The sequence below is a fragment of the Eriocheir sinensis genome, chromosome 47, assembly GCF_024679095.1.
Source record: "Eriocheir sinensis breed Jianghai 21 chromosome 47, ASM2467909v1, whole genome shotgun sequence".
Lineage (NCBI taxonomy): Eukaryota > Metazoa > Arthropoda > Malacostraca > Decapoda > Varunidae > Eriocheir > Eriocheir sinensis.
In genome coordinates this window covers 9212423-9239612 of record NC_066555.1, presented here as the reverse complement: position 1 = coordinate 9239612, position 27190 = coordinate 9212423, and the positions used below count along the sequence as shown (strand labels likewise).

Sequence of the window (27190 nt, the reverse complement as noted above, 5' to 3'; positions counted from 1 at the left end):
ACCTTTCCCTGAGTTGTGCTATAGCAGTGTCCGAAGATGGGAGAAAAATAGCTCTTCAATAGTACTCCTATGGAGTTGCTGTTGGAGTGTTAGCCTTAATTATGTTTCTGATGACCACTGATTGTTCAAGGCTTCTGGATGATATCTCCGTATCTTTCCTCAGCTTGGGCAAAAAGTTGGTTGAACTTATTTCCATCACGATTGGACTAAAATGCATCTATGCAGCTCTGTGTAGCTACACTTCCAAGAGCACCCATCAGTTCTTGTTGTGACCCCTGCAGCTTTTCTGGCAAGGGTTTAGTGACACTTAGAACTGAGGTGAGCACTTCCAAACTCATGAGAAAACCTGGGTCACTTATTGCTTTCCTCACCTAACGTGTTTTGCAGTAATTATTCTTAATTATTATTTCATTATTTACCTACCTGATTAACTGAATTATCCGGGGCATCAGCCGAGTCAGTGGTGACTTTCTTACACCATATAGAGTACGTAGGTGAAGCGTTTTCTGGAGTTTTGTGACCAAGGAGGAAATATGTAAAGAATGGAAAGGCACAAATCCCAAGCCTGCGTGAATTCAAGAAATGACACACGCTATAGAAAAAAAATACTACACAAAAAGAAAGTGAAGTCTATCAATCATCATTTTCTGAAATTTGGAATTTGTGGTCAGAAAATATTATACGGATAACATGAATAGGCTACGGCCACGCGAGCCTACGTCGCCAATGAATGTTTCTCAAAATAGATTACCTGCTCTTATCCAACTCAGCAGCTCCATTGTTCAAGTGCTGAACATACAATAGTCACTCAGCCACTCTACACTGTCCACTGTCAAGCACAAAACGGTCATTAAAGGTGGTAATATAGCGGCAAAGGTCGACCTTGCAGGTCCCATACGCGTCTCGCGTCGCCTGCCACTCTCCCCGTTATAATACAGAATCATATTACATATTCACCACTCAGCAGACAAGTTCGCTTGCTGCCTCTACAGTATAAGTATATAGTCCTCCAATCACTTTGACTGCATCTTACACCTAAAATCAAGTAAATATGAGAGGCAAGAAGGAGAGAAGACCAGGGTTGCCAATCCGATTTAGCTGATCGTACTAAATCGGGCCAACAAAACGTACCAAATCCGGACAAAACGTACCCAAAGGAAAGTGAACAAGATTATATATATATATATATATATATATATATATATATATATATATATATATATATATATATATATATATATATATATATATATATATATATATGTGTATATATATATATATATATATATATATATATATATATATATATATATATCTATATATAGATATATATAGATATAGATATATATATATATATATATATATATATATATATATATATATATATATATATATATATAGATATATATATAGAGAGAGAGAGAGAGAGAGAGAGAGAGAGAGAGAGAGAGAGAGAGAGAGAGAGAGAGATATTTGCTGCACACACACACACACACACACACACACACACACACACACACACACACACCTTCAAATATTATATTTACGTCAAATGCATGAGTAGAAACAATTAAGGTCAGTACAAAGGGACTTTGAGTCGAAAAATATTAATAAAAAAACACGAGCCGAAAAATTCTAAACATACGATTCCCAAGAAGGAGGACCCCTCCCCCCTTGCACCCAGCATCTAAAATAGCAGTGGAACAGGGTTTCTTACCTTTGACTAGAGCTGCAAATCATCGTCTCCCAGTGCCTCTGTTGGTGGTGTCCACTTGCAACTCATTTTAGTAATAATCTCCTGGGAGGGTTCCCAGGTTTTGCGACTCTTATCTTGAAGCATGCATTTGCTACGAATCAGTCCATTTAGAGTTTCTGTCTGCAGTCGGGATCGGTTCTTTGTCTTAATGTTGGTAACTAGGGAAAAAAAAATCTGCAGCAGCAGATGAGTGAGGCAAAGTAATCAGGTTCACCATAAGTTTGGTCTTCATTGGCACTCTCTTTAATTATGTTTGAAAATTTGATTGTCAAGGGTATTAGGGACTTTGGTTTTCCTTGCTGCACATTAGATGGATCGAGTGCTTCAAGCAGTTGTAAGTTATGAAGCAGATTAGAGGACAGGAAACGTTTCAGCATCTGCTTTGAGAGAGCTACATAGAAATTGAGTGTCCTCACTTGAAACTGCTCTAAATCTCTTTTGCAAATATCAGAAGAGTGCTCTAGGTGAATGCTTTATGTCACTGCTCCACGTACTTGATTCGAATAGGAACCACAAGCATTATTAATGCCGAATATATCAGATGGAAAATGTGTCACAAAGGCCCTAAAAGCTCACAGACAATTTAGTACCAAATATACCTAAAGTCGTACCAAACGTACTTTTAAGACAAAAAGTACCAAATCTGGTACGTTCGTACCAAAATTGGCAACCCTGGAGAAGACACATGACTTTCGTGCTCTCTCTCTCTCTCTCTCTCTGCCAGAGCCATCCCAATCTCGTATTCCTCTTCTTCCAGTCTCCCCGCTCCCGCTACAAACACCCCTCCGGCGGTTTCAGTTGACAGCTTGACATCGCACTCCACACAGTTTTATGAACCCATCATTTAACACCTTACTTTTTTTTTCACTCAGAGCACACTTTATATCCTACCATTAACTCAAAACAAAACCAAAGAGGAAATAACTCGGTCAGTCGGTGCCACTGAGCTCTCAACTACACACACACACACATTCGTAATCGTAATACTAATGTTACGCCACCCCCCCACACACATCATCCACGGGCAGGCAGGCGGCGTGATCCCCAGAACAACCACACGGGCACCAGTCACTCACAGCGGCCCACACCGAACACCGAGGGGAGGAGGGAACGAGGCAGGGCACAAAGGATACACGTTCAACACTAAGTTCTAGTTTAATGACAGGTTCCTCACACAGTACAGCAACTCTCAAGGGCACAGAACAGTTAATCAGGCACAGTGCAGGGGCACGGCAGACACGCACACCGGAAGCACACAGCTCGCGAGCGGAGCACAGAGCTCAACACTCTAAGCCCCTCTCGCTCGCAACTGCCGACTCAGCACCTCTCCTGCCCGGTGGCCGGAGGCCCCCGGGCTCCCCTCTGTCTCTCTTGTCCCAACAAGTAGAGTTGCACCATGCTGAGCTAACATTGCATCATGCTACAATTTCATCACATTACACATACAATCATTCACATACAGCACATTCGTAACACTAATATACATATTCCTATTATTTTCCTGTAATATTTATTTATTCATTATTATTTTTTCTTTGCAAGGCATGCCCCCCCTCGGTACGCCACTGCACACACACACACACACCTTGTGTGTGAGGTGGGCTGTTGCTCATTTTGTCCTTCATATTACTTACAATAGTATATGCCTATACTGAGATGTGTGAAAGTAAGGAGATTTTCTGTGCTAATTCCTGACTGCACATTGGTGTCTCCTCAGGACGCACTCATTGTCTTAGGCAATTTAAGTGCTACTTCTAGCACTAAAAGGACTGGCTACGAGCTGTGTGTTGGTCCCCATGACCCGGGTATCGTGATAGTAAGAGTTATCCTTTGAATTTTGCATGAGCCAAAAGGCTTCGAGTCTTTTTATCAGTAACTAGAGCTGCACAGCTGGCCATGGTATTGAAAAATTAAATGGGATCTATCAAGCGCTATTAGAGGGCTATGAGCAGAGACATTGAAACGTCAGGAGTTCCTCTGAGAATGTCGGTATCTCATTGCAAATGATCGGGCACTTCCGAATCTTTATCTCAAGCACTGAAGCACAGTAGGGCAGAAGGCTCGTTTGGCTAGGCATTTAAGCAGCTGTACACGGCGGAGGATCCTTCAGGCAGGCAGCTCCCAATCCTGAGTCACAAATAGTGGGTGCTGATCCACCCACTGACGAAACTTCACCCTCTCTTGCCTAGGTCTGAGATGATGCAGGGAAGGTGAGGGGTGGAAAGGTTGCTACTGTTTGTGACGCAAGTGTCAGTATCACTTATTTTATGTGCTGCCTGTACCGCCGGTAGTCTCTCTTGAGGGGCCTCTTGGACGGCACCAGCCCGATAGTTGTGCAGGCGAATTTTATTTATATTGGCTGCCGTGATATATGACTCTTGCTTGGCCCATGCTGCCCCCTGGTGCTCCACATGAACGAAGTCGCTGAAGTTAGGGTTGAGAGCAAAGCTGAGCAGCGTGTGTGTACTCATCCGCCACTCGGCGATGGCTTGAAAAATCAGCGTATTTTGGTGGGACTCGAACCTAATTCCATGGTTTCACCACGCTCGCACGCTGACCACTCTACCACCGCTCCTAAAACCCGCAGGGATAGGGAGAGCGCTGCCATGAGGAGTAGTACTCTAGTCGACTCCATCCCTTTAGGTCATGAGCAAGGAAATGAGTTGGGGCAAATTTGTCCATTATTCTCCGTCGTTTCTGCCTTCTCTTTTCCTGGGTGTCAGTGATGTCAGTGTGAAGCTGCGCAATGCTGGAAATGTGGCTAAGGTCCATCGGATACATCGGGGTTTGACTGGGGTTTAGCAAAAAGGTACCAGTCCTCCTGAATGGAAAAGGGAGTGGAGTGGCGACGTAAGTTTCGGTATAGAATTCTTGCAGCCAGCGTCAGTTTTAAATATACATTTAATTCAGTCTCTCCAATCCGTTCAGAAAAGAATGACAAATTGACCCAAAGATTTTAAAAAATTGCTGAGAAAGACTGTAATACCTATCGTTTACCGTTGATGAGGTGTCAGGCCCCGCACCACTGCCAGCGCAGCGCTCCGCAGGGCCGTCAACAATTAAGATGTTAGCCTAAAAATAATCCTCGATGCACTTATTCGCAACGTCGTAGTGAAGGAGTGAGTCTTGATTGCCTTCATGAATAGCCCACTGATGTCCTTTTAATAAACTTGGCATCATCATAGTCACTTGGCCATGTTTAGGTTCGCACTCATATCAATATCTTTCCTTTTTATAGTATTACAAATATCCGTTTTTTCATTTTCATTTAACTGATATTTTCTTTATAGTATCACAATTAAATATCCAACGATTATTTCCAGCTTACTGAACAGACAAACACACAATTTATCTTCGAGTCCCAAACACTGATTAATAGCCATGATCGGTTATGTTACGAATTCTCTCAATTTTCGTCTGAAGAGCTCCACAACATTGGTCATTCGCTTAGTGATTAATTTCAGGCTTCTTGTACTTCACACAATTTATGCAATTCTTCTCAGCCACGGTGCAATCCTTTGATTTATGATGACCAGCACATTTGTAACGTTTTGGGGCTTCTCCATTGTTCTTGTCAGTACAGTTGGCCTCAAGATGGCCGTATCTCTGACAGTGATGACATATAATTCATGGAATATATCTCTCATGGTATATACTCCCCATTCTAGTTTCATCATGTCATGATGTTTATGAATCAGTTCTCTAACAGTTGGGGCACATTTCAAAATATAGTGCTCTGTGCCGCCTGCAGCAGGCTTGCTAAAAATCTTTTCAGTTATCCCCTCAACTCCTGGAAACGAGTGTAGGAACTCATTCCTGTTTAACAGTGTCTCACTTATCATATTCTGGGTCTCCTCCTTATGCACATTGCAAATCATGATCTTTGGTATAATTTTCCCACACTTTTTGTGCAAACTTGCTTTACATTTTCTAGTTTCTGAGCTGCTTCATTCCTTGTATTTTCATCATCAAAGTTCATAACAATGTTACTCCCATTCGTAAAGCTTAAATCAGTAACCTGAATGACTTGCGATGCCTGGGAAACTTCTTTTTTCATCTCAGTTGTCTTTTTATTTTGATCAGAAGCCTTGACAAGGAGATTCTTCCTTACTTTCCACCTTCAATTTGCAGCATCAGCCAAACTCCCCCTCCCGACTCTATGTCCACTTGCTCAGCGCGAAGCACATCCGCTATCTCACTCAGCTCCTTCACAATGAATGCCCGGTTTTCATCTTTCACAACTAATATTTCTTTTGATTCTTCTTGTTTAAATTCATCCAATTCCTCCACATTGTTGGCAGCCAGAGATGCCTTGTGAAGGCATGGTGTACAAATCCAGTTTATTTTATGTATAGTATCTTGCTTGATTCCCGTCAGATGAGCACGTTTCACATGGTACCACTTAGGACACAAACAGCATGCAATCCGCTTCTCGCCTGTAAAGTCTTCACAGACGTAACACAAATCTCTCTGGCCCCTGACCTTGCCTGCCATTGTCGACACAGCAGCTTCCGTGCGGAGCTCATGCTCACACGTCCGCTCGCTACCAAGACTCACTCAACTGAACGTTCATTATTTGTAAAGACGCAGGCTGCAGAGTTATTTCGTAGGGCTTTTCTAATGGTTTAAAGGAAATAATAAGGGTAATTTAGATTAAATACTACATAAAAAGAAAAAAAAAACATAATAACACGCTGCAACGGGAGGCGGTATCGGAGTGGTGAGCGTGCGGGCGCGGTGTCCTGGAGGACCCGGGTTCAAGTCCCGCCAGCCGCTACGAGCTGACAATTTTCAATAATCGCCGAGTGGTTTGAAACTACTGCTCTCCCGAAGATCACTTATCAGCCCGGATTATAGCAAAACTTTCTACAGTGGAGCAAAGATGAGTTCCGTGGGTCAGCATGAGCCGAACAAGATGACGCCACTATAAACTTGTCGACGGCCCTGCGGAGCGCTGCACTGGCAGTGGTACGGGGTCTGAAACCTCATCAACAATAACGGCAAACACTTGCCTGCACCACGGAAGAGCATAACGGTGCAACAGGCCGAACGTAAAACAAAATGCTTTCAGTTTAGTTCAGAAAGGAAACGGGAAATTATTGGTTCACGATCAGGCCGGTGGATGAGTGGAGCAAACTGAACAGACATATATTTGAGGCAAACACTATTAAGAACTATGATAAAGACGTTAGATGTATCAATGGATGGGAAGAGAACTATGTAATTAACCGACTCTCAAGAGCTGCCATTCGTAGAACGTCTGGCCTCTTGTAGTCTCCTTATGTCCTTGTGTACACTTATGTATAATTGTGGTGTATAATAGTTAATAATATAATAATAAGTTAATAATAATAATAATAATAATTAGGAGCAGTATTTTTCAATAAACTATGACCATACCGTATACAGTACTATGCTACGTATACCGTAGTGATAGTTAGTGATAGTTTTGTGTCTCCCACGCGCTAAGTTTGTTGCATACTTGGAAACTTAAATATTCAGTAGTGTTTAAGATTCAATCATAGTTAATAGTACATGGTTAATGGTACTGAGTGCGATAAATGGGATCAACTTCCTGGGAGTCAATCCTAGTTATCGGACTGTATTTGTAATTTTGTTACATAACCCTGTGGTAAAAATATCAGGTACATCGACAGATAATTCTGTGGCTTTTTTAGGATTGCATAGGGTGCCACATCAAGAAGAAAATTAGTGCTCAGATGAGTTTTCCTGTGTAGATAAAGTGCTACCAATTGATTGTGATGAAACGAATGACCAATATTCACCTACTTAACCATATATCTGGAATAACATTTTGCCCGTATTATGAAGTTCTTATCAAATGTGTCGACCACTCCCTACAGGTCTTGGAATTCGTGGATGAACATGGCAACGAAGTCCTCAACTTGGGCTCCTTCACGCTCCTGCCGCAACACGTGGTGCGGCTCATTATGGCGAGGGAGGAGCTGAGGGCTGACGAGTTCACCAAGTTTCAGGTAAAGAAATTTAAATCTTATAGTCCGAACAAAACGTACTTGTTTTATGACCTCTGTTTGAAGCAACGGGAATTTGATAGAAAAAAAATACAAGTTCAGCATTCGCTAAGCTGCGCGTGCCTTCGGAACTCATTTGTCACAGTTTGCCTCAATTTATATCTACAGTCCATGTCTTGTTCAATGATGTACACTCGGTAGCTTTCTTGCCTAAATTTTCTTATATTATGTAGAGTAGATACATAATACAAATCCTCCTTCTTTAAATAAAATAATTATTTTTTTTTCCTTTGCAAGTGTTTGTACACCCTGGGATTTAACCTCATCACTATGAAAATTCTAACCACGGGACCGTCATCCAAAACTTTGAATCAATTTCTTATTCAGTATCTTGTTCAACTGCTAGATCTCTTTCACTGAAAGATGTACCTTCATTATTTTGTTTTCAGGATGACATAACTTGACAAAGTCAAAAGCGTTATTATTTGTGTTAGGTTTCTCAGAGATTACTGAAACTTTTTTTTTATTCCTATATTTCATTTATACTGTGTTTGGATGGTCATTGGTTTCACGCTTTTTTTTTTTTTCACCCAAACAAATGGTTCAGGCAAGCTTGATTTAATTTTTTAGTTTAGATGTATTAAACTTTGAAAGTTTGAAGAATATTTTGCAATCCGATCAGTGAATAAGAAAACGAGATTACACCTCTCTGAACCATATATAGCTGCTTATGTAGAAGATTCCTTACCCCCTTCGTTGGCATCACTTCCACCATTTTGTGCAGATATCTTTATTGGTCACATATATTTAACTCCAAATGTATGAAGTGACTGCCTGTCACCCAGCGGATGAGACAAACTCATGGATTCAAATCATTCGCCCACTAGATGTTGCCAGATATTAGCAGTTTCCTTTCACTTCTTACTCTCTAACAGTCTTTGTTCCCAAAAATGTTTTATTGTGCTTGAGTATGTCTTTGACAGTAATTAGGCTTTTTTTTTACAACAGAGGAGACAGTTCAAGGGCGTAAAAAAGAAAACAATAATGAAAAAAAAGCCCGCTACTTACTGCTCCTGAATAGAGAGGAGTGGCCAAAAAGAGAAATCAGTTTCGGGAGGAGAGGTGTCCTGATACCCTTCTTTTGAAAGAGTTCAAGTCGTAGGCATGTGGAAATACAGATGAGGGAAGATCATGCATAAGGGGTTTGGACAGTATAGGGATGAGCTTGACCAGAAAGTCGTGTGAGGCGAGGCCGCAGGAGGGGGTAGGCATGCAGTTAGCAAGTTCAGAAGAGCAGTCAGCATGAAAATATCGATAGAAGATAGAAAGAGAGGCAACATCGCGACGGAATTTAAGAGGTAGAAGACTATCAGTAAGAAGAGGAGAGTTGATGAGACGAAGAGCCTTAGACTCCACTCTGTCCAGAAGAGCTGTGTGAGTGGAGCCCCCCCACACGTGAGATGCATACTCCATACGAGGGCGGACAAGGCTCTTATACATATATGGATAGCAACTGTGCGGGGGAGAAGAACTGGCGGAGACGATACAGGACGCCCAACCTCGAGGAAGCTGATTTAGAGAGAGAGGAGATGTGAAGTGTCCAGTTGAGATTTTGAGTTAAGGATAGACCGAGGATATTTAGTGTTGAAGAAGGTGACAGCTGAGTGTTGTCAAAGAATAGGGGATAGGTGTTTGGAAGATTGTGTTCAGTTGATAGATGGAGAAATTGAGTTTTTGAGGCACTGAAGGACACAAGGTTCCTTCTACCCCAATCGGAAATGATAGCAAGGTCTGAGGTTAAGCGTTCTGCAGCCTCCAATCTGGAGTCATGTACTATCTGTTGGGATGGTCTTCTATTGAAAGAAGTTGAATAATGCAGAGTGGAGTCGTCGGCGTATGAGTGGACAGGACAGTTTGTTATGGAAAGAAGATCATTGATGAATAACAGGAAGAGAGTGGATAATAGGACAGAGCCCTGTGGAGCACCACTGTTGATAGGTTTAGGGGAAGAACAGTGACCATCTGCCACCGCAGAGATAGAACGGCCGGAAAGGAAACTGGAGATAAAGGAACAGAGAGAGGGATAGAATCCGAAAGAAACATGGACATGGAAACTCGGACTAGCAGGCAGCAGAAAGCCTGTTGGCTCATTAGTAGGATGCCTGCTTTCAGTGATTTAATCAATCCGTTTGCCATAGGAGTGGCTTGCAGGGAAGGATTAACGCACTTGTGTACCTACTCTTGGATACGTTCAGTTCACTCCCGATGCAGCAAAGTGGCGATCAATGCATTTCTTGAAGGAGTTGATGGTCTCTGCGCTAACCACTTCTGCAGGAAGGCTGTTCCAATGGCGAACAACTCTATTCGAGAAATAACTCCTGCCGATGTCGGTATTGCATCGCTTTGCTTGAATTTTTTTTCCATTGTTTCTTGTCCTCGGGTTAGGTTGTAGCATGAAGAGTTTTGAATGATCAACGTTGCTGAGCTTGTTCAGGTACTTAAAGACTTGTATCATGTCTCCAAGCAGTCGTCACTTTTCCAACGTGAAGAGGTTGAGTCGCTCGAGTCGCTCTTCGTACGGCTTCGTCCTCAGTGATGGTATCATCTTTGTGGCGCGGCGCTGTACTCTCTCAAGTAATTCAATGTCTTTCCTTTAATTTGGAGGCCAGAATTGTATGGCGTATTCCAGGTGGGGCCTTACCAGCGAATTATACAAGGATAACATAACTCCCGGCGTCTTGTATTCGAAGTTCCTCGCTATGAACCCGAGCATTGTATTGGCTTTCTTACAGGCGGACTTGCAGTGTTATGTTTGTTTCAAGTCACTGCTGATGGTGACCCCGAGGTCTCTTTCCTCTTGCACAACATGTAGTGGTTCGCCACCCATGTGGTATATGTGGTTGCTGTTTCTGGATCTGATATGCATTACTTCACATTTGGTAGTGTTGAAGGACATCTGCCATTTTTCTGACCACCGAGTGATCTGGTCCAGGTCTCTCTGGATAATTTCGCAGTCTGCCGTCGTGAGGGCCTTCCCACCCACCTTTGTGTCGTCGGCAAATTTTGAAAGATTGGATTTTAATCCTAGTTCTAGGTCGTTGATATATATGATGAAGAGTATGGGTCCCAGCACTGACCCCTGTGGCACTCCACTTGTGACCGGGAGCCACTCGGAGGCCTGTCCGTTGAGTACAACTCGTTGTTTTCTTCCAGTGAGCCAGTCTTTGATCCACGCTTTCAGACTGTCGCCTAACCCCGCCGACTTAAGTTTCTTGAGGAGTCTTTCGTGTGGCACTTTGTCAAAGGCTTTTTGAAAGTCTAGATATATAACATCACTGGGGATATGATTATCCCAGTTTTCATAGATACCTTGGAAGAAGTCCAATAAATTGGTTAAGCATGAGCGCTTATTCCTGAAACCGTGCTGAGCATCGGAAATGATGTTGTTGTCTTCAAGGAACCTAACGAGTTTGTCTCTGATGATCTTCTCGAGGATTTTTCCCGCTACTGAGGTCAAGCTGATTGGTCTGTAGTTTAGGGCCACGCTTTTGTCTCCCTTTTTGTAGATTGGTGTTACGTTCGCTTGTTTCCAGTCTTTTGGGACTTTGTTTTGTTGTAGTGACAGATTGTAGATGGTGGTGAGTGGCTTGATGATTTGCTGCTTGAGTTCCTTGAGCAGCCTGGGTGACAAGTCGTCGGGTCCGGTGGACTTGTTTGTCTCGAGTTTGTCTAGGTACTTTTTCACATCCCGTTCGTCGATTGTGCCAATTTCTAGGGGTGTGATTCCCATCGGTGGGATAGGGCTCTCGGATACGGACTGGGTGTTCTCGACCGTGAACACAGACGCGAAGTTTTTTTTTAGGATTTCGACCATTTGTCTGCTGTCCTAGGTTAGTACGTCACTTTCATCTTTTAGGGGACCGATATTGCTTTTTGTCTTCTTTTTGGTTCTTATATACGTGAAGAACTTTTTCGGGTTGGACTTGGCTTCGCGTGCAATTTGCTTTTCATAGTCGCGTTTACGCCGGCGAATGAGAGTTCTGCAAGCTCTGAGGCTTTGATGGTACTGTTCGCGTGCCTCGTCAGTGCTGTTTTCCTTTAGCATGTTGTATTTTCTCTTCTTTAAATTAATCGCCCGTCGAACCTGGGTAGTCATCCATGGTGGGCTTATGACATTATTTATTCTCCTAGTCTTCATGGGAACAGTTGTTCTCTCTACCTCTTGGAATTTGTTCTTGAAGCCGTTCCACGCGCCGCCCACAGGAGTGAAGTTCATGGGTTCCCAAGTTGTCTGGGTTAGCCGCTCACGAGCGAGATTCAAATTGGTTCTTTTGTAATCTGGAATCTCGATGTGTTGGACGTGTTGTCCGTTCTGATCTTTAGGCGAATTAGGTGATGGTCGCAACCACTTAGTTTTTCGCCGACCTGACATTCACGTGTGAGATCGGAATCACTCACGAGTACTAGGTCTAATAAGTTATTTTCCCATGTCGGTTGGGTAACAATCTGAGTTAGAAAATTGTTCTCTAACATTTCGAGCAATGTGTTACCCTCCCGATCTCCAATCATCGTGGTCCAGTCAATGTTGGAACAGTTAAAGTCCCCAATAATGACTGATTGTTTGTTTTGTGTCATGGTGTGAATTTCCTCATACAGCGCTGCGTCGTCCGCTGCTTGTTGCTTTGGAGGTTTGTAAACGGTTCCAATCGTTATTTTGTTGTGCTTGCTAGTCTCCAGTTCAACATATACAGTGTCATATTTCTCTGAGTCTTCTTTGGTTATTTTCACGGCCGGGTATTTGTTCTTGACGTAACATATAACACCTCCTCCTTTCTTGTGAAGTCTGTTTTTGTAGAAGCTCTCGTATCCCGGAATTGAGAATTAGGTGGTCAGAGGTGGCCCACGTTTCGGTGATGGCAATCACGTCCGGTCTTTCTATGTCAACGTAGGCAAGTAACTCATCCCGTTTGGGTATTAAGCTCCGCGCGTTGGTGTATAGGACAGAAATGTCCTTCTTGACTTCAACGCTTCGAGGCACAGTAGTCTGGTGTCTGCGTGTGTTTTCTGTTGGAGGCCTTGGTGTATGATGGGTGGTCTCTACTGTTTGGTTGTTTACGGTCCAGTAGAACGCCCCTTATGGAACCTATACTGGCGATCATATAGAAGGTTAGAAGTGGAAAGGTGCTTTTGAATCTTCCGGTTAAGGATTGATTCAAAAGCTTTAGATAGACAGGAACGTAAAGCTATAGGGCGGTAGTTTAAGGGATTTGAACGGTCACCCTTCTTAGGCACAGGCTGTACGAAGGCTTACTTCCAGCAGGAAGGAAAGGTAGATGTTGATAGGCAGAGACGAAAGAGTTTGACCAGGCAGGGTGTCAGCACGGAGGCACAGTTTTTAAGGACAATAGGAGGCAATCCATTAGGTCCATAAGCCTACTGAGAGTTGAGGCCAGAGAGGGCATAGAAAACATCAGTAGGAATAATCTTAATAGTAGGCATAAAGAGGTCAGAGGGTGGATGAGTAGAAGGAATATGCTATTATATTGGAGGCGAGAAAACTGAGCTAGAAAAAGAGCGACACAAAAGAATGCGAATGATTCCTTGGTTGAAGTTTCAAGGAAATCATCTGTAATTCATCTCCCATGGCTTTTACACACAAATAGGTCACATTACTGGAATGTAGAGATCTTTGGGTACTATCAGAAGTACAATGAACACAGTTTTTTTTCAAAACATGTAAAATAGGAGTGTAAACCTGGGCAAGTTACCGAGTCGATTCAACCCACGGGCACTCATTTGCCTGACAACGTTAATTCTCATTCTCTCATTCTTATTCTCTCTTATTCTTATTATCTAATTCTCATTATATCTCTCTTTCACATTCTCATTCTCCTACTCCTCATTCTCTCTCATTATCATTCTCATTACCTCGCTCTCATTCTCATTATCATTCCCCCTCATTTTCAATCTCATTATCATTCTCTCTCTCTCTCTCTCTCTCTCTCTCTCTCTCTCTCTCTCTCTCTCTCTCTCTCTCTCTCTCTCTCTCTCTCTCTCTCACACACACACACATTCTTCCTTTCTCATTCATTCTCTCACATTCTCTCATTCTCATTACCTCTCTCATAACGAGTCTCCCTCATTCTTTCATTCTCATTCTCTCTCATTCTTATTATTCTCTAATTTTCATTATCTCTCTCTCTCTCTCTCTCTCTCTCTCTCTCTCTCTCTCTCTCTCTCTCTCTCTCTCTCGGGAAGGTGAGGAGCTGAGGAGTCAGAACGCAGAGGTGAAGGAAGAAATGAGGCTAGTATACCACAGAATTGCGGACGATTCGCAAAGGTTGGTAGCTCCCGCCCTAGTAGGTTGCCTGTGTATCAGCTAGCGCCGCACTGTTTAAAAATGGCTATCAGAAACTAGACCACCCTGCTTACTTATGCACAAAAACGGTTTCTAGTTAAGCAGATAAGAGACAGTCCGGTTGTGCACAGGAAACCATCCGACTACAATGCTGTTTTAGCATGAAAAACAGCATGGGAACGCCTTATCTAACCTAACCTAATTATGAGACAGTTACCCGTGAAATGTCAACACGTTACGTTCTCCCACAAGGCGCCCCGAGGCCCCACTAACTTTTTTTAAATTGCTAGCGTCGTTCCCAGCAATTTGTGACGTTCAAAATGCATAGAATGTGGGGTTCAAAATGCATAGAATAATGACATTTAACTGATGAGAAGTGTGAGAAGTACCGCTGTGAGACGGAGAATAAAGTAAAATATACCCAATTCCCTGCTGCTGACCTACAAATGGTTTGCCCGAGTGTGGCGTCAAACTAGAATTTTACTAGATCGACATTATTGATTTCCAGCTGTATAAATCTCTGAGTAGAAAGAAAAGAAAAGAATGTATAAGTAGTCTGTATATCAAGGCCTGAATGCATCATTTCAACTATTTTATATTACAATTAAGTAGGCACGTGTATTAGTATATACTCAATTATCATGCATTACCAGTAAATGTTTCAGGCCTTGGAACTTTTTCGTGGAGTCATTCATCTCATACAAGAGCTTGATGATGAGCTAATCGAAGAAATTCGACGGATTAGATTACCCCGCACAGTTTTACGTGATCGCAGTGACCCAATGACGTACCTCACAGAAGAAGAATTCATCCAAAGGTAGTGATCTCATTCATCTTAATCATAATAAACTACATTACTATACTGTTGTTATAGCTAATCGACTTCTTACTTATTTCAATACACGCGTGACCACGCATGTTGTTTTAAAATCTTGTACTTGTTGTGATTACAGAGTTACTGATTGAAAAAGAGAAGTGAAATAATTACAGAAGTAGAATAATAGCATATTTATTGATTATTCATAAGTTTTTTTTTAATATAATGAATATATTTCTTACATTTCGTTTCTCTTTCGGGTGGGTATGGTCGCCCCATGTTGTGTGGTAGGTCAACACACGAATGTTCCAATAATGTGGGATCCTAGCCATACACAGAACGGCGTCAGATGCGTTTATGAAATCCATTTGTGGGTGTCTAGCTAACTAACAATATGATATCCTAGGTTCACACTTTAAGAAAACGGCCGTTAGTGAGACAGTGGAGGGTATTAGGCAGGTGTTAAGTATTAGGCCAAAGGTTAGGCCGGAGGGAGGTGGGGATCGAGACTTGGCCTGTTGTTGGGAGAGATGGGGTGGATTTACATAGATTTACATAGAAAATCAGACCACACAGACCCCATGGAGATAGGAGACAGGCAGGGGCGGGGACAGTGATGGGAGTCGGACGAGGAGGGATGAGAGGAATGGGAGTCAGGATGGTTCTAGGACAGAGTTCCTAATTACCCTTATGGAGCGGACAGAACAAGGCCTAAATCTCGTCGCGGTAATTTTCCTCCTTGTGCCTGTTTCGCGTATAGGAAAGAGAGTAGAGAGCGAGGGAGTTAATCCCTTATCGGCTTAGGGATTACCCAGGGCTTGGCTAATGAGATGTTCAGCTGTCCAGGGAGCTGTTTTCTCACGACACACACACACACACACACACACACACACACACACACACACACACACACACACATAATAAGAAAAAGAAAAAAGTGGAGAGAGAGAGAGAGAGAGAGAGAGAGAGAGAGAGAGAGAGAGAGAGAGAGAGAGAGAGAGAGAGAGAGAGAGAGAGAGAGAGAGAGAGAGAGAGAGAGAGAGAGGAAAAAGGGGGAAAAGCGAGAATGAAATAATTTGAAATAAAGAAATAAGCAGAAATAATAATAATAATAGATATTAATAAAAATTACAGCAACAATACTGATATGTGATAATACAAATAAAAATTGATAATAATAATATTAATAATAGCAATAATAATAATAATAATAATAACAATAATAACAATTACAATGATAATAATAATAATAATAATAATAATAATAATAATAATAATAATAATAATAATAATAATAATAACAATGATAATAATACTAACACTTGTAATGATAAAACAATTAATAATAATAATAATAATAATAATAATAATAATAATAATAATAATAATAATAATAATAATAAACGTTAATATCAATATTATTATAAGTCTCAATGACAATAAGGTATTAGAATATATGAAAATATTGATATGATTAAAAACAACAAGATACTAAGATACTAAATTACAAGATACTAAATTAAAAAGAAAATTCATATTGCCATTATTATTATTATTATTATTATTATTATTATTATTATTATTATTATTATTATTATTGTTATTATTATTATTATAATTACTATTATTATTTTCATTATTATTATCATTATTATTACTATTATTATTACTATCATTATTATTATTATTATTATTATTATTATTATTATTATTATTATTATTATTATTATTATTATTATTACTACTACTGCTATTATTGTTTTATATTATTATTTTTTCCCGTTTTCTTTCGCTATCTTTCTTTATCTTTCTCTGTTTTGATATTAGTCTATCTATATTTTATTTATTTATTTCATATTTTCTTCTTTCCTAAATTCTCAATCTCTTTCTTCTTTGTTTTGGCGTCTCTATATTTAAGTATTATATTTGTCTTATTCTCCCGTGTTTATTTATTCCTGTTTCTTTCTTGCGCTCTTTTCTTTTTTCCTTTAACTAGCTTTTTTATTTCCCATTTGATTTTCATTGTCATTTTTTTCTAATATCCTCCTCCTTTATTTTCTTTTATTTCTTTTTTAAATTCCTGTTACTCTTCACCATCTCTATATATTTTTCATTCTCAATCGTTCTTTTGCTAATATGTTTGCTTTTCTTGTGAGTTTTCTGTTTCTGTGTTGATCTATTTATTTCGTGGTTCCCTCCTTGCTTCCAGTTACTCTTTCTCTATCTTTATCTCATGCTGGGTTGTTGCATTCGTTCTTTCTCTATTTTCTTTTATTTTCTCTCCATCTTTACCTTCCCCTTTTTTTCGTTTACCTTCAAAGTTGCTGTCTTTTTTTTCTTTCTTTTAATATTCTCTCTCTCTCTCTCTCTCTCTCTCTCTCTCTCTCTCTCTCTCTCTCTCTCTCTCTCTCTCTCTCTCTCTCTCTCTCTCTCTAATGTATTATATATTTAGATCAAATATAAATACAAACATAGGGTAAGGAATAGATATGGAATAAAAGATATTGAATAAAAAAATATGCAACTATTATTGTTATCATTACAATTATTATCATTATTATCATTATAACTATTACTATTATTATTATTATTATTATTATTATTATTATTATTATTATTATTATTATTATTATTATTATTATTATTATTATTATTATTATTATTATTATTATTATTATTATTTCATTGATATAATTATCCTCCTCCTCCTTCACCCATTGTTGTTGTTATTATTATTATTATTATTATTATTATTATTATTATTATTATTATTATTATTATCATTATTATTAATATAATTATTATTATTATTATTATTATTATTATTATTATTATTATTATTATTATTATTATTATTATTAATAATAATAATATTATTATTTCACTGTTATTATTATCTTCCTACTCCTTCACCCATTATTATTATTATTATTATTATTATTATTATTATTATTATTATTATTATTATTATTATTATTATTATATTACCATTATTATTAATGATATCATTATTATAATTATTATTATTGCTATTATTATTACTATTATTATTATTATTATTATTATTATTATTATTATTATTATTATTATTATTATCATTATTATATTTTTATTGATATAATAATAATAATAATAATAATAATAATAATAATAATTTAATTGTATATCGTCTAGTATTCTAAAGTAGTATAGCATTGTATAGTAGTTTTGTGTAAATATCTCACGTTATCCTTTTTCTGTGTGTGTATGTGTGTGTGTGTGTGTGTGTGTGTGTGTGAGAGAGAGAGAGAGAGAGAGAGAGAGAGAGAGAGAGAGAGAGAGAGAGAGAGAGAGAGAGAGAGAGAGAGATTAAAAGGAAAAGTAAGGAAAAGGTGAAAATGAAGGGATAAATAAAAGAAAAAATGGAGAAGGAAAGAATGAAACAAAACAGTGTGATATAAAGACAGGAAAAGAATAACTGAGAGAAAGAAGGGAATCATGAAAAAAAGGAAACACACAAAAAACAATATAAAATTGCCACATAGTCTCTCTCTCTCTCTCTCTCTCTCTCTCTCTCTCTCTCTCTCTCTCTCTCTCTCTCTCTCTGTATTTATCTATCTATCTATCTGGGATGGCGATGAATTGAGGGATATAATCATTACCAGGCAAGTAGTTCAGGATGAGATAGATAAGCTTAAGAAGAACAAGTCGCCAGGTCCTGACGGGATATTTCCGAGGGTATTAAAGGAATTAGGTTATGTACTCAGTGACCCACTAACCGACATCTTTAAAATGTCGGTAAATACTGGCTATGTGCCGAGCCTATGGAAAGTAGCTAAAGTGACGCCGATTTTTAAAAAAGGGGGACAGGTCAGTTGCTTCAAACTATCGCCCAATTAGCTTAACATCGGTTATAGGGAAGATGCTGGAGTCCATAATAGCTAGGAACATTCGGGAGCATTTAGAGAAACATAGCTTAATTCACGACTCGCAGCATGGGTTCACAAAAGGTAGGTCATGCCTCACCAATCTCTTGTCCTTCTACAATAAAGTATTTGAGGCGGTTGACAGAGATGAAAATTATGATGTAATCTATCTTGATTTTAGTAAAGCGTTTGACAAAGTTCCTCACCAACGACTGTTGCTTAAATGCTTAAATTACAGGCTCACGGAGTAGAGAGTAAAGTTTTGAACTGGGTCAAGGCGTGGCTTAGCAATAGGAAGCAAAGAGTGCAAATCAATGGTAAAAGATCTGACTGGGGACCACGATCGGTAGAGTAATTGAGTCGGATCAGGACGCTAGTATTCTCCAAGGTGAACTCAACAGATTGTATGACTGGGCGGATAAATGGCAGATGGAGTTCAATGTAGGGAAGTGCAGTATTCTGAGTGTAGGTAGGAACAACCCCTCACATAACTATTGCTTAAATGACACTCTCATAAGTGGGTCTGGGTGCGAGAGGGATTTAGGGGTCTTAGTGAGCTCTGATCTCCGTCCAAGGGCACAATGCATTCAAGCTAGAAATCGAGCTAATATGGTACTGGGATTTATTTCAAGGAGCGTAAGCAACAGAAGCCCCGAAGTTTTCCTCAAACTATATTTAGCATTAGTTAGACCTCATCTTGACTATGCGGTTCAGTTCTGGTCACCTTACTATAGAATGGATATCAAAATGTTAGAATCGGTGCAGAGGATGATGACTAAGATGATTCAGGGGTTGAGAAACTTGCCATACGAGGGAAGACTCAAACAGTTAAACTTGCATTCTCTAGAAAGGCGAAGGGTACGTGGAGACATGATTGAGGTTTATAAATGGATGAAGGGCTTTAATAAGCGAGACATTCATAAGGTTTTGTTGATAAGAGAACCGGGTAGGACACGAAGTAATGGGTTTAAACTGGATAAATTCAGATTCAACAGGGACATAGGCAAAAATTGGTTTACTAACAGGGTGGTGGATGAGTGGAATAAGCTTAGCAGTCATGTGGTGAGTGCCAATACAATTGTCACATTCAAAAATAGACTAGATAAATTCATGGACAGCGATATTAGGTGGGGTTAGATACACGGGAGCTTAGGGTCAAAGGAGCTGCCTTGTACAGGCCTACCGGCCTCTTATAGACTCCTGCGTTCTTATGTTCTTATGTTCTATCTATCTATATATCTATATATCTATCTTTCTGTCTGTCTGTCTATCTATCTATCTATTTATCTATTCATCTCTAACATATGAACGAAATATTATTGATACGAAAATTGTCATTGATAACAATTATAATATTGAAAATACTAATGTTATAGTATTTTTTACGAGAGAGTGTGTGGTGAGATGGTGAGTTTTGCAGTTTCGGGGGTAATGCAATTGGTAGAGTGGGTAGCGAAGAGATATTTCGGCGCTTCAGGGAATCGTTCGCCAAAGTGAGAGACTTCGGGGGGGGGCCGCCGTCTGTGGTGTGTTGACAACGAGGGGGGTGGGTGAGGGATGGCTTTCCAGAGCCTTAGCGGTTAACAGCAGGCTGGTGGCCCACTGTAAGCGAAATGGTTGGCTTTTCCTGGATAATTGGGACCTCTTCTACGATAAAGGCACCTTGTATGCCAAGGATGGGGTACACCTGTCACTCCAGGGGGTGGAGGTTCTCGCAGACTTCCTCGAGCGATCACTTAGCACCCACCAGGATTTTTTAGAGTAGGCGAGGGGGGAGGGCCTGTCATCAGTGGCTATGTATCGCAGACTGGGACTAGGGGGCGCAGGAGTAATCGAAAGGATGTAAGAAAGGATGGGCTAACGGCTTATTACACCAACAGTAGGAATCTCAGCAACAAGATATATCTACTGAGGGGGAAAGCATGTGTCGAGAAATTCGACATTATAGCTATCACGGAAACATGGGTCGATACTGGAAACAAAAACTTCATGTCGGAGTATGAAATAGATGGTTATCAGATGTTTCACAAAGATAGAAAGGGAAGAAGGGGAGGGGGGGGGGGTGGCACTTTGTGTTAAAAACACACTTAAGTATTCCGCTAACAACTCTGTTCAAACAAATAGCGACTCAGAATCAGTTTGGGTGGACGTCCACGAAGGGAAAGACAAACTAATTCTTAGGGTTCTTTACAGGCCACCCAACCTTAGCAGGCAGGACACTGATATATTACTGCAAGAGGTGGGCAGGGCGAGCAGGAGCAAAATGTCTGCATAATGGGGGATTTTATCTATAGGAATATAGATTGATAAGGCGTGGTGAGTGATCTAGAATCTGAGGATTTTCTGAAAGTAATACATGATAATTTTCTCAAGCAGGCAGTGACTGAGCCCACCAGAGGAAATAATATTTTAGACTTAGTCCTGACTAACAACAAGAATATGATCAGTGAGCTAGATGTTGGGGGAGAATTAGGTGGCAGTGATCACAAGGAAATTAGGTTTAAATTAGACTGGGCGGTGACCCATGAACTCAACCCTGTGATGGTGCCTGACTTCAGAAGAGCTGATTATGAGGGGCTCAAAAGACACCTTGAGGAGGTAAATTGGGGAACCTTAGGGCTGGATGAGGGCCAGATCTCAAGGCTGGAGCCGGAAAGACAGGGGAATCATGTAGAAATGACCTACAATAATTTAGTTAGAGTAATTGCAGAGGGTCAGAGACAGAATATCCCTTACCAAGCACGTCGGAAGGAAAATAACGACCCCAAATGGATGACCCGCGGTCTCAAGCATGAGATAGGCTTAAAGAGAGGAATTTATAGGAAAATAAAGAGCGGAGAAACCCACCTCAGGGGTAGGTATGTTGAGCTAGCCAGGTCGGTGAAGAGGAACACCCGCCTAGCAAAAAGAAATTATGAGATTAGGGTAGCCAACAAGGCCAAGAGCGATCCCAAGGGCTTCTTCAAATTGTACAGAACGAAAACAAGGGACAAAATTGGACCGTTGAAAACTAACACGGGCGAGCTCGTTGAGAATGGAGAAGATATGAGCCAAATGATGAATGACTATTTCCTCTCAGTTTTCACGCAGGAAAATCTAACAACCATTCCGGAGAGAGTTCAGGTATATGAGGGCGAAGGGAACGACAAGTTGAGGGATGTGATCATCACTAGGCAAGTAGTCCAGGATGAGATAAGAAGGTTGAAGAAGAACAAATCGCCGGCCCCAGACGAAGTATTCCCAAGGGTGCTGAAAGAGTGCAAGGAGGTCCTCAGCGGCCCGCTTACCGATATCTTTAAGATGTCGGTAAATTCTGGGTATGTGCCCAATCAATGGAAAGTAGCTAATGTGACGCCGATTTTCAAAAAGGGAGACAAGTCAGCCACCTCAAATTATCGCCCAATTAGCTTAACATCAGTTGTAGGAAAGATGTTGGAGTCAATTATAGCCGGGAGCATTCGGGACCATCTAGAAAAGCATAGTTTAATTCATGATTCACAGCATGGATTCACAAAGGGTAGGTCTTGCCTTACTAACCTGTTGTCCTTCTACACTAAAGTAATCGAGGCGGTTGACCGAGATGAAAACCACGACATATTGTATCTAGAGTTCAGTAAAGCGCTCGACAAAGTTCCCCATCACCGGCTATTATTAAAATTACAGGCTCACGGCATAGATGGGAAAGTTTTGAACTGGATCAGGGCGTGGCTTAGTGGTAGGAAGCAGAGTGTGCAAATCAATGGTAAAAAATCTGAATGGGGCAGTGTTACGAGTGGCATCCCACAAGGGTCGGTGCTGGGTCCTCTGCTCTTTATTATTTACACCAATGACTTGGACACAGGAATTAGTAGTGATGTCAGCAAGTTCGCAGATGATACCAAGATCGGTAGAGTAATCCAATCAGACAGGGACGCTACCGTTCTCCAGGATGAGCTTGACAGACTATATGATTGGGCGGGGAAGTGGCAGATGGAATTCAATGTCGGAAAGTGTAGCATTCTGAGTGTAGGTAGGAATAACCCCTCACACAATTACTCCTTAAATGGCACTCCTCTAAGTAGGTCTGGGCGTGAGAGAGACTTAGGAGTCCTAGTGAGCGCTGACCTCCGTCTTAGGGCTCAATGCATTCAGGCTAAAAATCGGGCAAACAGAGTATTTGGTTTCATCTCAAGGAGCGTAAGCAATAGGAGCGCTGAAGTCATCCTCAAACTTTACTTAGCACTAGTTAGACCTCGTCTCGATTATGCAGTTCAGTTCTGGTCCCCCTACTATAGAATAGATATCAAGATGTTAGAATCTGTACAGAGGAGGATGACAAAGATGATTCAGGGGGTGAGAAACTTGCCTTATGAAGACAGGCTGAAGCATTTAAATCTACACTCTCTAGAAAGGCGAAGGTTGCGAGGAGACTTGATTGAAGTCTATAAATGGATGAAGGGATTTAATAAAGAGGATGTCAATAAGATTTTGATAGTAAAAGAGCCGGGTAGGACGCGTAGCAATGGTTTTAAGTTAGACAAATTCAGATTTAACAAAGACATAGGCAAGAATTGGTTCACCAATAGAGTGGTGGACGAATGGAACAGGCTTGGGGCCATGTTGTGGGTGCCAATACCATAGATACATTCAAGAAGAAGTTAGATAAAGCCATGGATGGTGAGGTAAGGTGGGGTTGAGTGTACAGGAGCTGCCTTGTATAGGCCAACCGGTCTCTTGCAGACTCCTTACGTTCTTATGTTCTTATGACACGTCAAATCTGGCTGTAGCTGGTGTACTGAGTACTACCTGGGGCTTAAGTGAGGGTCCGACCTGGAAGGTCCCCTGAGTATCGTCAAACCCTTTTCCCCCCAATCTCGAGTCGGAGCCAGCCAGGACAGGAATGGGTCAGAAAGGTCAGATTCTCTGTCTTCCTTCCCCCTTGACCTTGGCCATGCCTCCCTAGCGCTGGCCACCGTCAGGGTTGAAGGTGTGACAGTGACGGGCAGGAGTGGCGGGTGGTGAGAGGGGGGAGGGGTGTGTGGTTGGGAAGGATGTAACAACAAGTTCAGTGTGTTGGTGGGGGAGAGTGAGAGGGGTGTGGATGGGGTGAGTGTGGTGGAAAATAGGAGGGAGAGGGGGGAAAGGGTAGGGGGGGGGTGAGTGGCCAACCTTAGGTTCTTGTGGTGGGGGACTCACAGGTTAGGTATTTAGATAGTACCTTCTGCAGGAGGGATGGGAGTAGTAGGAAGTGTGTGTGTGGCTGGTGCTGGTGTGAAAGAGGTGAGTGCGGTATCTGAAAGGAGAGTGCGTGAGATGGACAGGGGGGGGTGTAGTGGTGTTGCATGTAGGTGGAAATGATGTCAGGGCGGGTGGGTCCGAGGAGTTAGTAGCTATAGGGAGGTGATACAGAAGATTAGGGACAGTGGTAAGAGGTGTGTAGTGTCGGGAGTTTTACCTCGGTCCTCGGTAGGCAAGGGGATCTCCGTAGGGGAATGGCTGTCTAGAGCCATTGGTGTGAATGAGCGAGTGAGAGTTTTGTGCAAGGATGCTGGTGCGAGTTTTGTGGATGAATGAGACAGGTTCTTTGGGCGAAGGGAGCTGTATGCGAGGGATGGTGTGCATCTGAGCGGGAAGGGTGTGGATGTGTTGAGTGAATGTCTGGAGACAGCAGTTAGGATAGAGTGTAATGGGTGATGTAAGTGTTAGGGGCGATGGCAATGCACTCCAGAATCAGGGTGGCAGCCTTAGACAGGATGGGATCAGCAATGAGAGAATAAAGGTTAGAAAAGGTATTCAGGTGCCAGTCGGAGAGGATAGAAATAGGATATTAAATGGGAGAGATAGGACACCTAGGAATGTAGGCTTGAAATGTTTTTTATGCTAATGCTAGAAGTCTTATAAACAAGAAAGATGAGTTATTTAGTTATATAGTTGAGGAAAATTTAGTTATAGTATGTATTACAGAGGCATGGGTAAATGAGGAGAAGTTTAAGGAGAGCAGGAAGGAGTATGAGGTAGATGTGTACACTATATATTTAAATCAGAGAGCTGATAGGATGGGAGGAGGGGTAGTTATTTGTGTGAGAAATACATTCTCCTCCAGTCAGGTTTGTGACATAAATTTAAATGATAAAATAGTCACTGAGGGTGGATATGTCAGTGTAAATAAAAATAGGACAGTAAGAATAGGTGCATTCTACAGGCCACCAAGTCAGGCACCAGAAGTTGACGAGCTCATGGTAGATGAGGTAAATAGGAGGTGTTCTAGGGAGACAGTTATTTTAGGGGATTTCAATCTTAGTTCAATAAACTGGCAGACAATGGTAGGAGACGTTCGTGGAAATAGGTGTGTTGAAAATTTTCAGGATAATTACTTAACGCAGGTGGTAGACAAACCTACTAGGGGGACAAAGATATTGGATCTAGTATTAACCAATATTGAACATTGTGTGAAGGATGTTGAGGTAGGAGAGACGTTAGGAAATAGCGACCACAACATCATTAGATTTAATATTGTTATTAGTACTTTTTTTTTTACAACGCAGCCTGTTACGCCGTTAGGCTTCTTCACTGGTGGGTCCTGATGGTCGGCCCAGCCCGTTGTGGCGCAGGCGACTGTTTATAGTGGCGCCATCTTGCATTGGCTCATACTGCCTCCCGGAGCTCATCTTTGAGCCTCTCCTTGGAGAGGTTATCTAGAGTCCGGGTTGATAGCTGGTCTTCAGGGCAGCATGTGGGTAGTCTTAGGCCACTCGGCGGTGACTGAAAAATCCCAGCTGTGTACCGGACAGGATTCGAACCGACGTCCCTCCTGGATCTCCCGAACGCGACAACGGCACGGTACCACTCTGCCACCGCCTTGTTAGGACAATAAATAAAACAAGGGTTCCAAGTTATCATAAGGGAGATTATGAGGGGCTACGACATTTATTAGGAGTTATGAACTGGAAGGAAATTTTAAGAGATAAGACAGCACAGGAAATGTGGGATATATTCAATGGAATATTGAAGGAAATAGTAGCACAGTGCATACCAGACATGGCTATTAAGAAAGGAAGTATGAAACCATTGCGGTGGACTCAGGATATAGGTAGGGAGATCAGAGAAAAGAAGAGGATTTTTAGTAAGTTACAGAACAGTGGGGAGGAAGTTGACTTGATTAGGTACAGACAGATTAGGGACGACCTAAATAGGATTATCAAGAGAAGTAAAAGGGAGTCAGAGATTAAATTAGCTAGAAATGGGAGCAAAGATCCCAAAACATTATTTAGTTATTATAAGATCAATGTTAGGAAAAATCAGGATAGGATTGGACCACTTAGGAAGGATGGAGTAGTAGCGGCTTAGAAGTATTAGATACTATTATAATAGAAACAGGGATCATTAGGAAGTACATTTTAGAATTAAATGTTAGGAAAGCAAGTGGTCCTGATGAGATACATGCTAGGGTACTTAGGACGGATGTAGATAGTGTTACTGAAGCACTTAATTTAATTTTTAGTAGATCACTTAGGTACGTAGAGATACCTCACGACTGGAAGTTAGCTAATGTTATACCGATTTTTAAGAAAGGTGGGAAAGAGGATGTTAGTAATTATAGGCCAGTCAGTTTGACTAGTACGTTTAGTGTGTAAGATTCTGGAGAAAATTATTAAGGGTAGTATTTGGGAGTATTTAGATCAGTATAGAATAATTAGGGACTCTCAGCATGGGTTTAGATCAGGTAGGTCGTGTCTTACAAATTTACTAGAGTTCTTAGAATACATTACAAAGCAGTTAAATGAAACATGGAAACATGGAAACATGGACTAGCAGGCAGCAGAAAGCCTGTTGACTCATTACTAGGCTGCCTGCGTTCAGTGATTTAATCAATCCGTTTGCCATAGGAGTGGCTTGCAGGGAAGGATTAAAGCACTTGTGTACCTACTCTTGGGAACGTTCAGTTCACACCCGTTGCAGCAAAGTGGCGACCAATGCGTTTCTTGAAGGAGTTGATGGTCTCTGCGCTAACCACTTCTGCAGGAAGGCTGTTCCAGTGGCGAACAACTCTATTCGAGAAATAACTTCTGCCGATGTCGGTATTGCATCGCTTTGCTTGAATTGTTTTTCCGTTGTTTCTTGTTCTCAGGTTAGTTTGTAGCGTGAAGAGTTTGGAGTGATCAACGTTGCTGAGCTTATTCAGGTACTTAAAGACTTGTATCATGTCTCCCCGCAGTCGTCTCTTTTCCAACGTGAAGAGGTTGAGTCGCTCGAGTCGTTCTTCATAGGGTTTCGTCCTCAGTGATGGTATCATCTTCGTGGAGCGGCGCTGTACTCTCTCAAGTAATTCAATGTCTTCCCTGTAATTAGGAGACCAGAATTGCACGACGTATTCCAGGTGGG

The 27190-nt window shown here is 41.1% G+C and overlaps 1 protein-coding gene across 4 annotated transcripts in view; it reads left to right on the top strand.

Annotated features, from left to right (window-relative positions):
- LOC126981370 (serine-enriched protein-like) overlaps positions 1 to 27190 on the top strand; it is a 199036-nt gene that overhangs the window by 154617 nt on the left and 17229 nt on the right. For all 4 annotated transcript variants that reach the window (XM_050832394.1, XM_050832395.1, XM_050832397.1 and 1 more), the window contains one exon: positions 7621 to 7752. In XM_050832394.1, coding sequence (XP_050688351.1) covers positions 7621 to 7752 — 132 coding nt within the window. The remainder of the gene's footprint in view (positions 1 to 7620; positions 7753 to 27190) is intronic.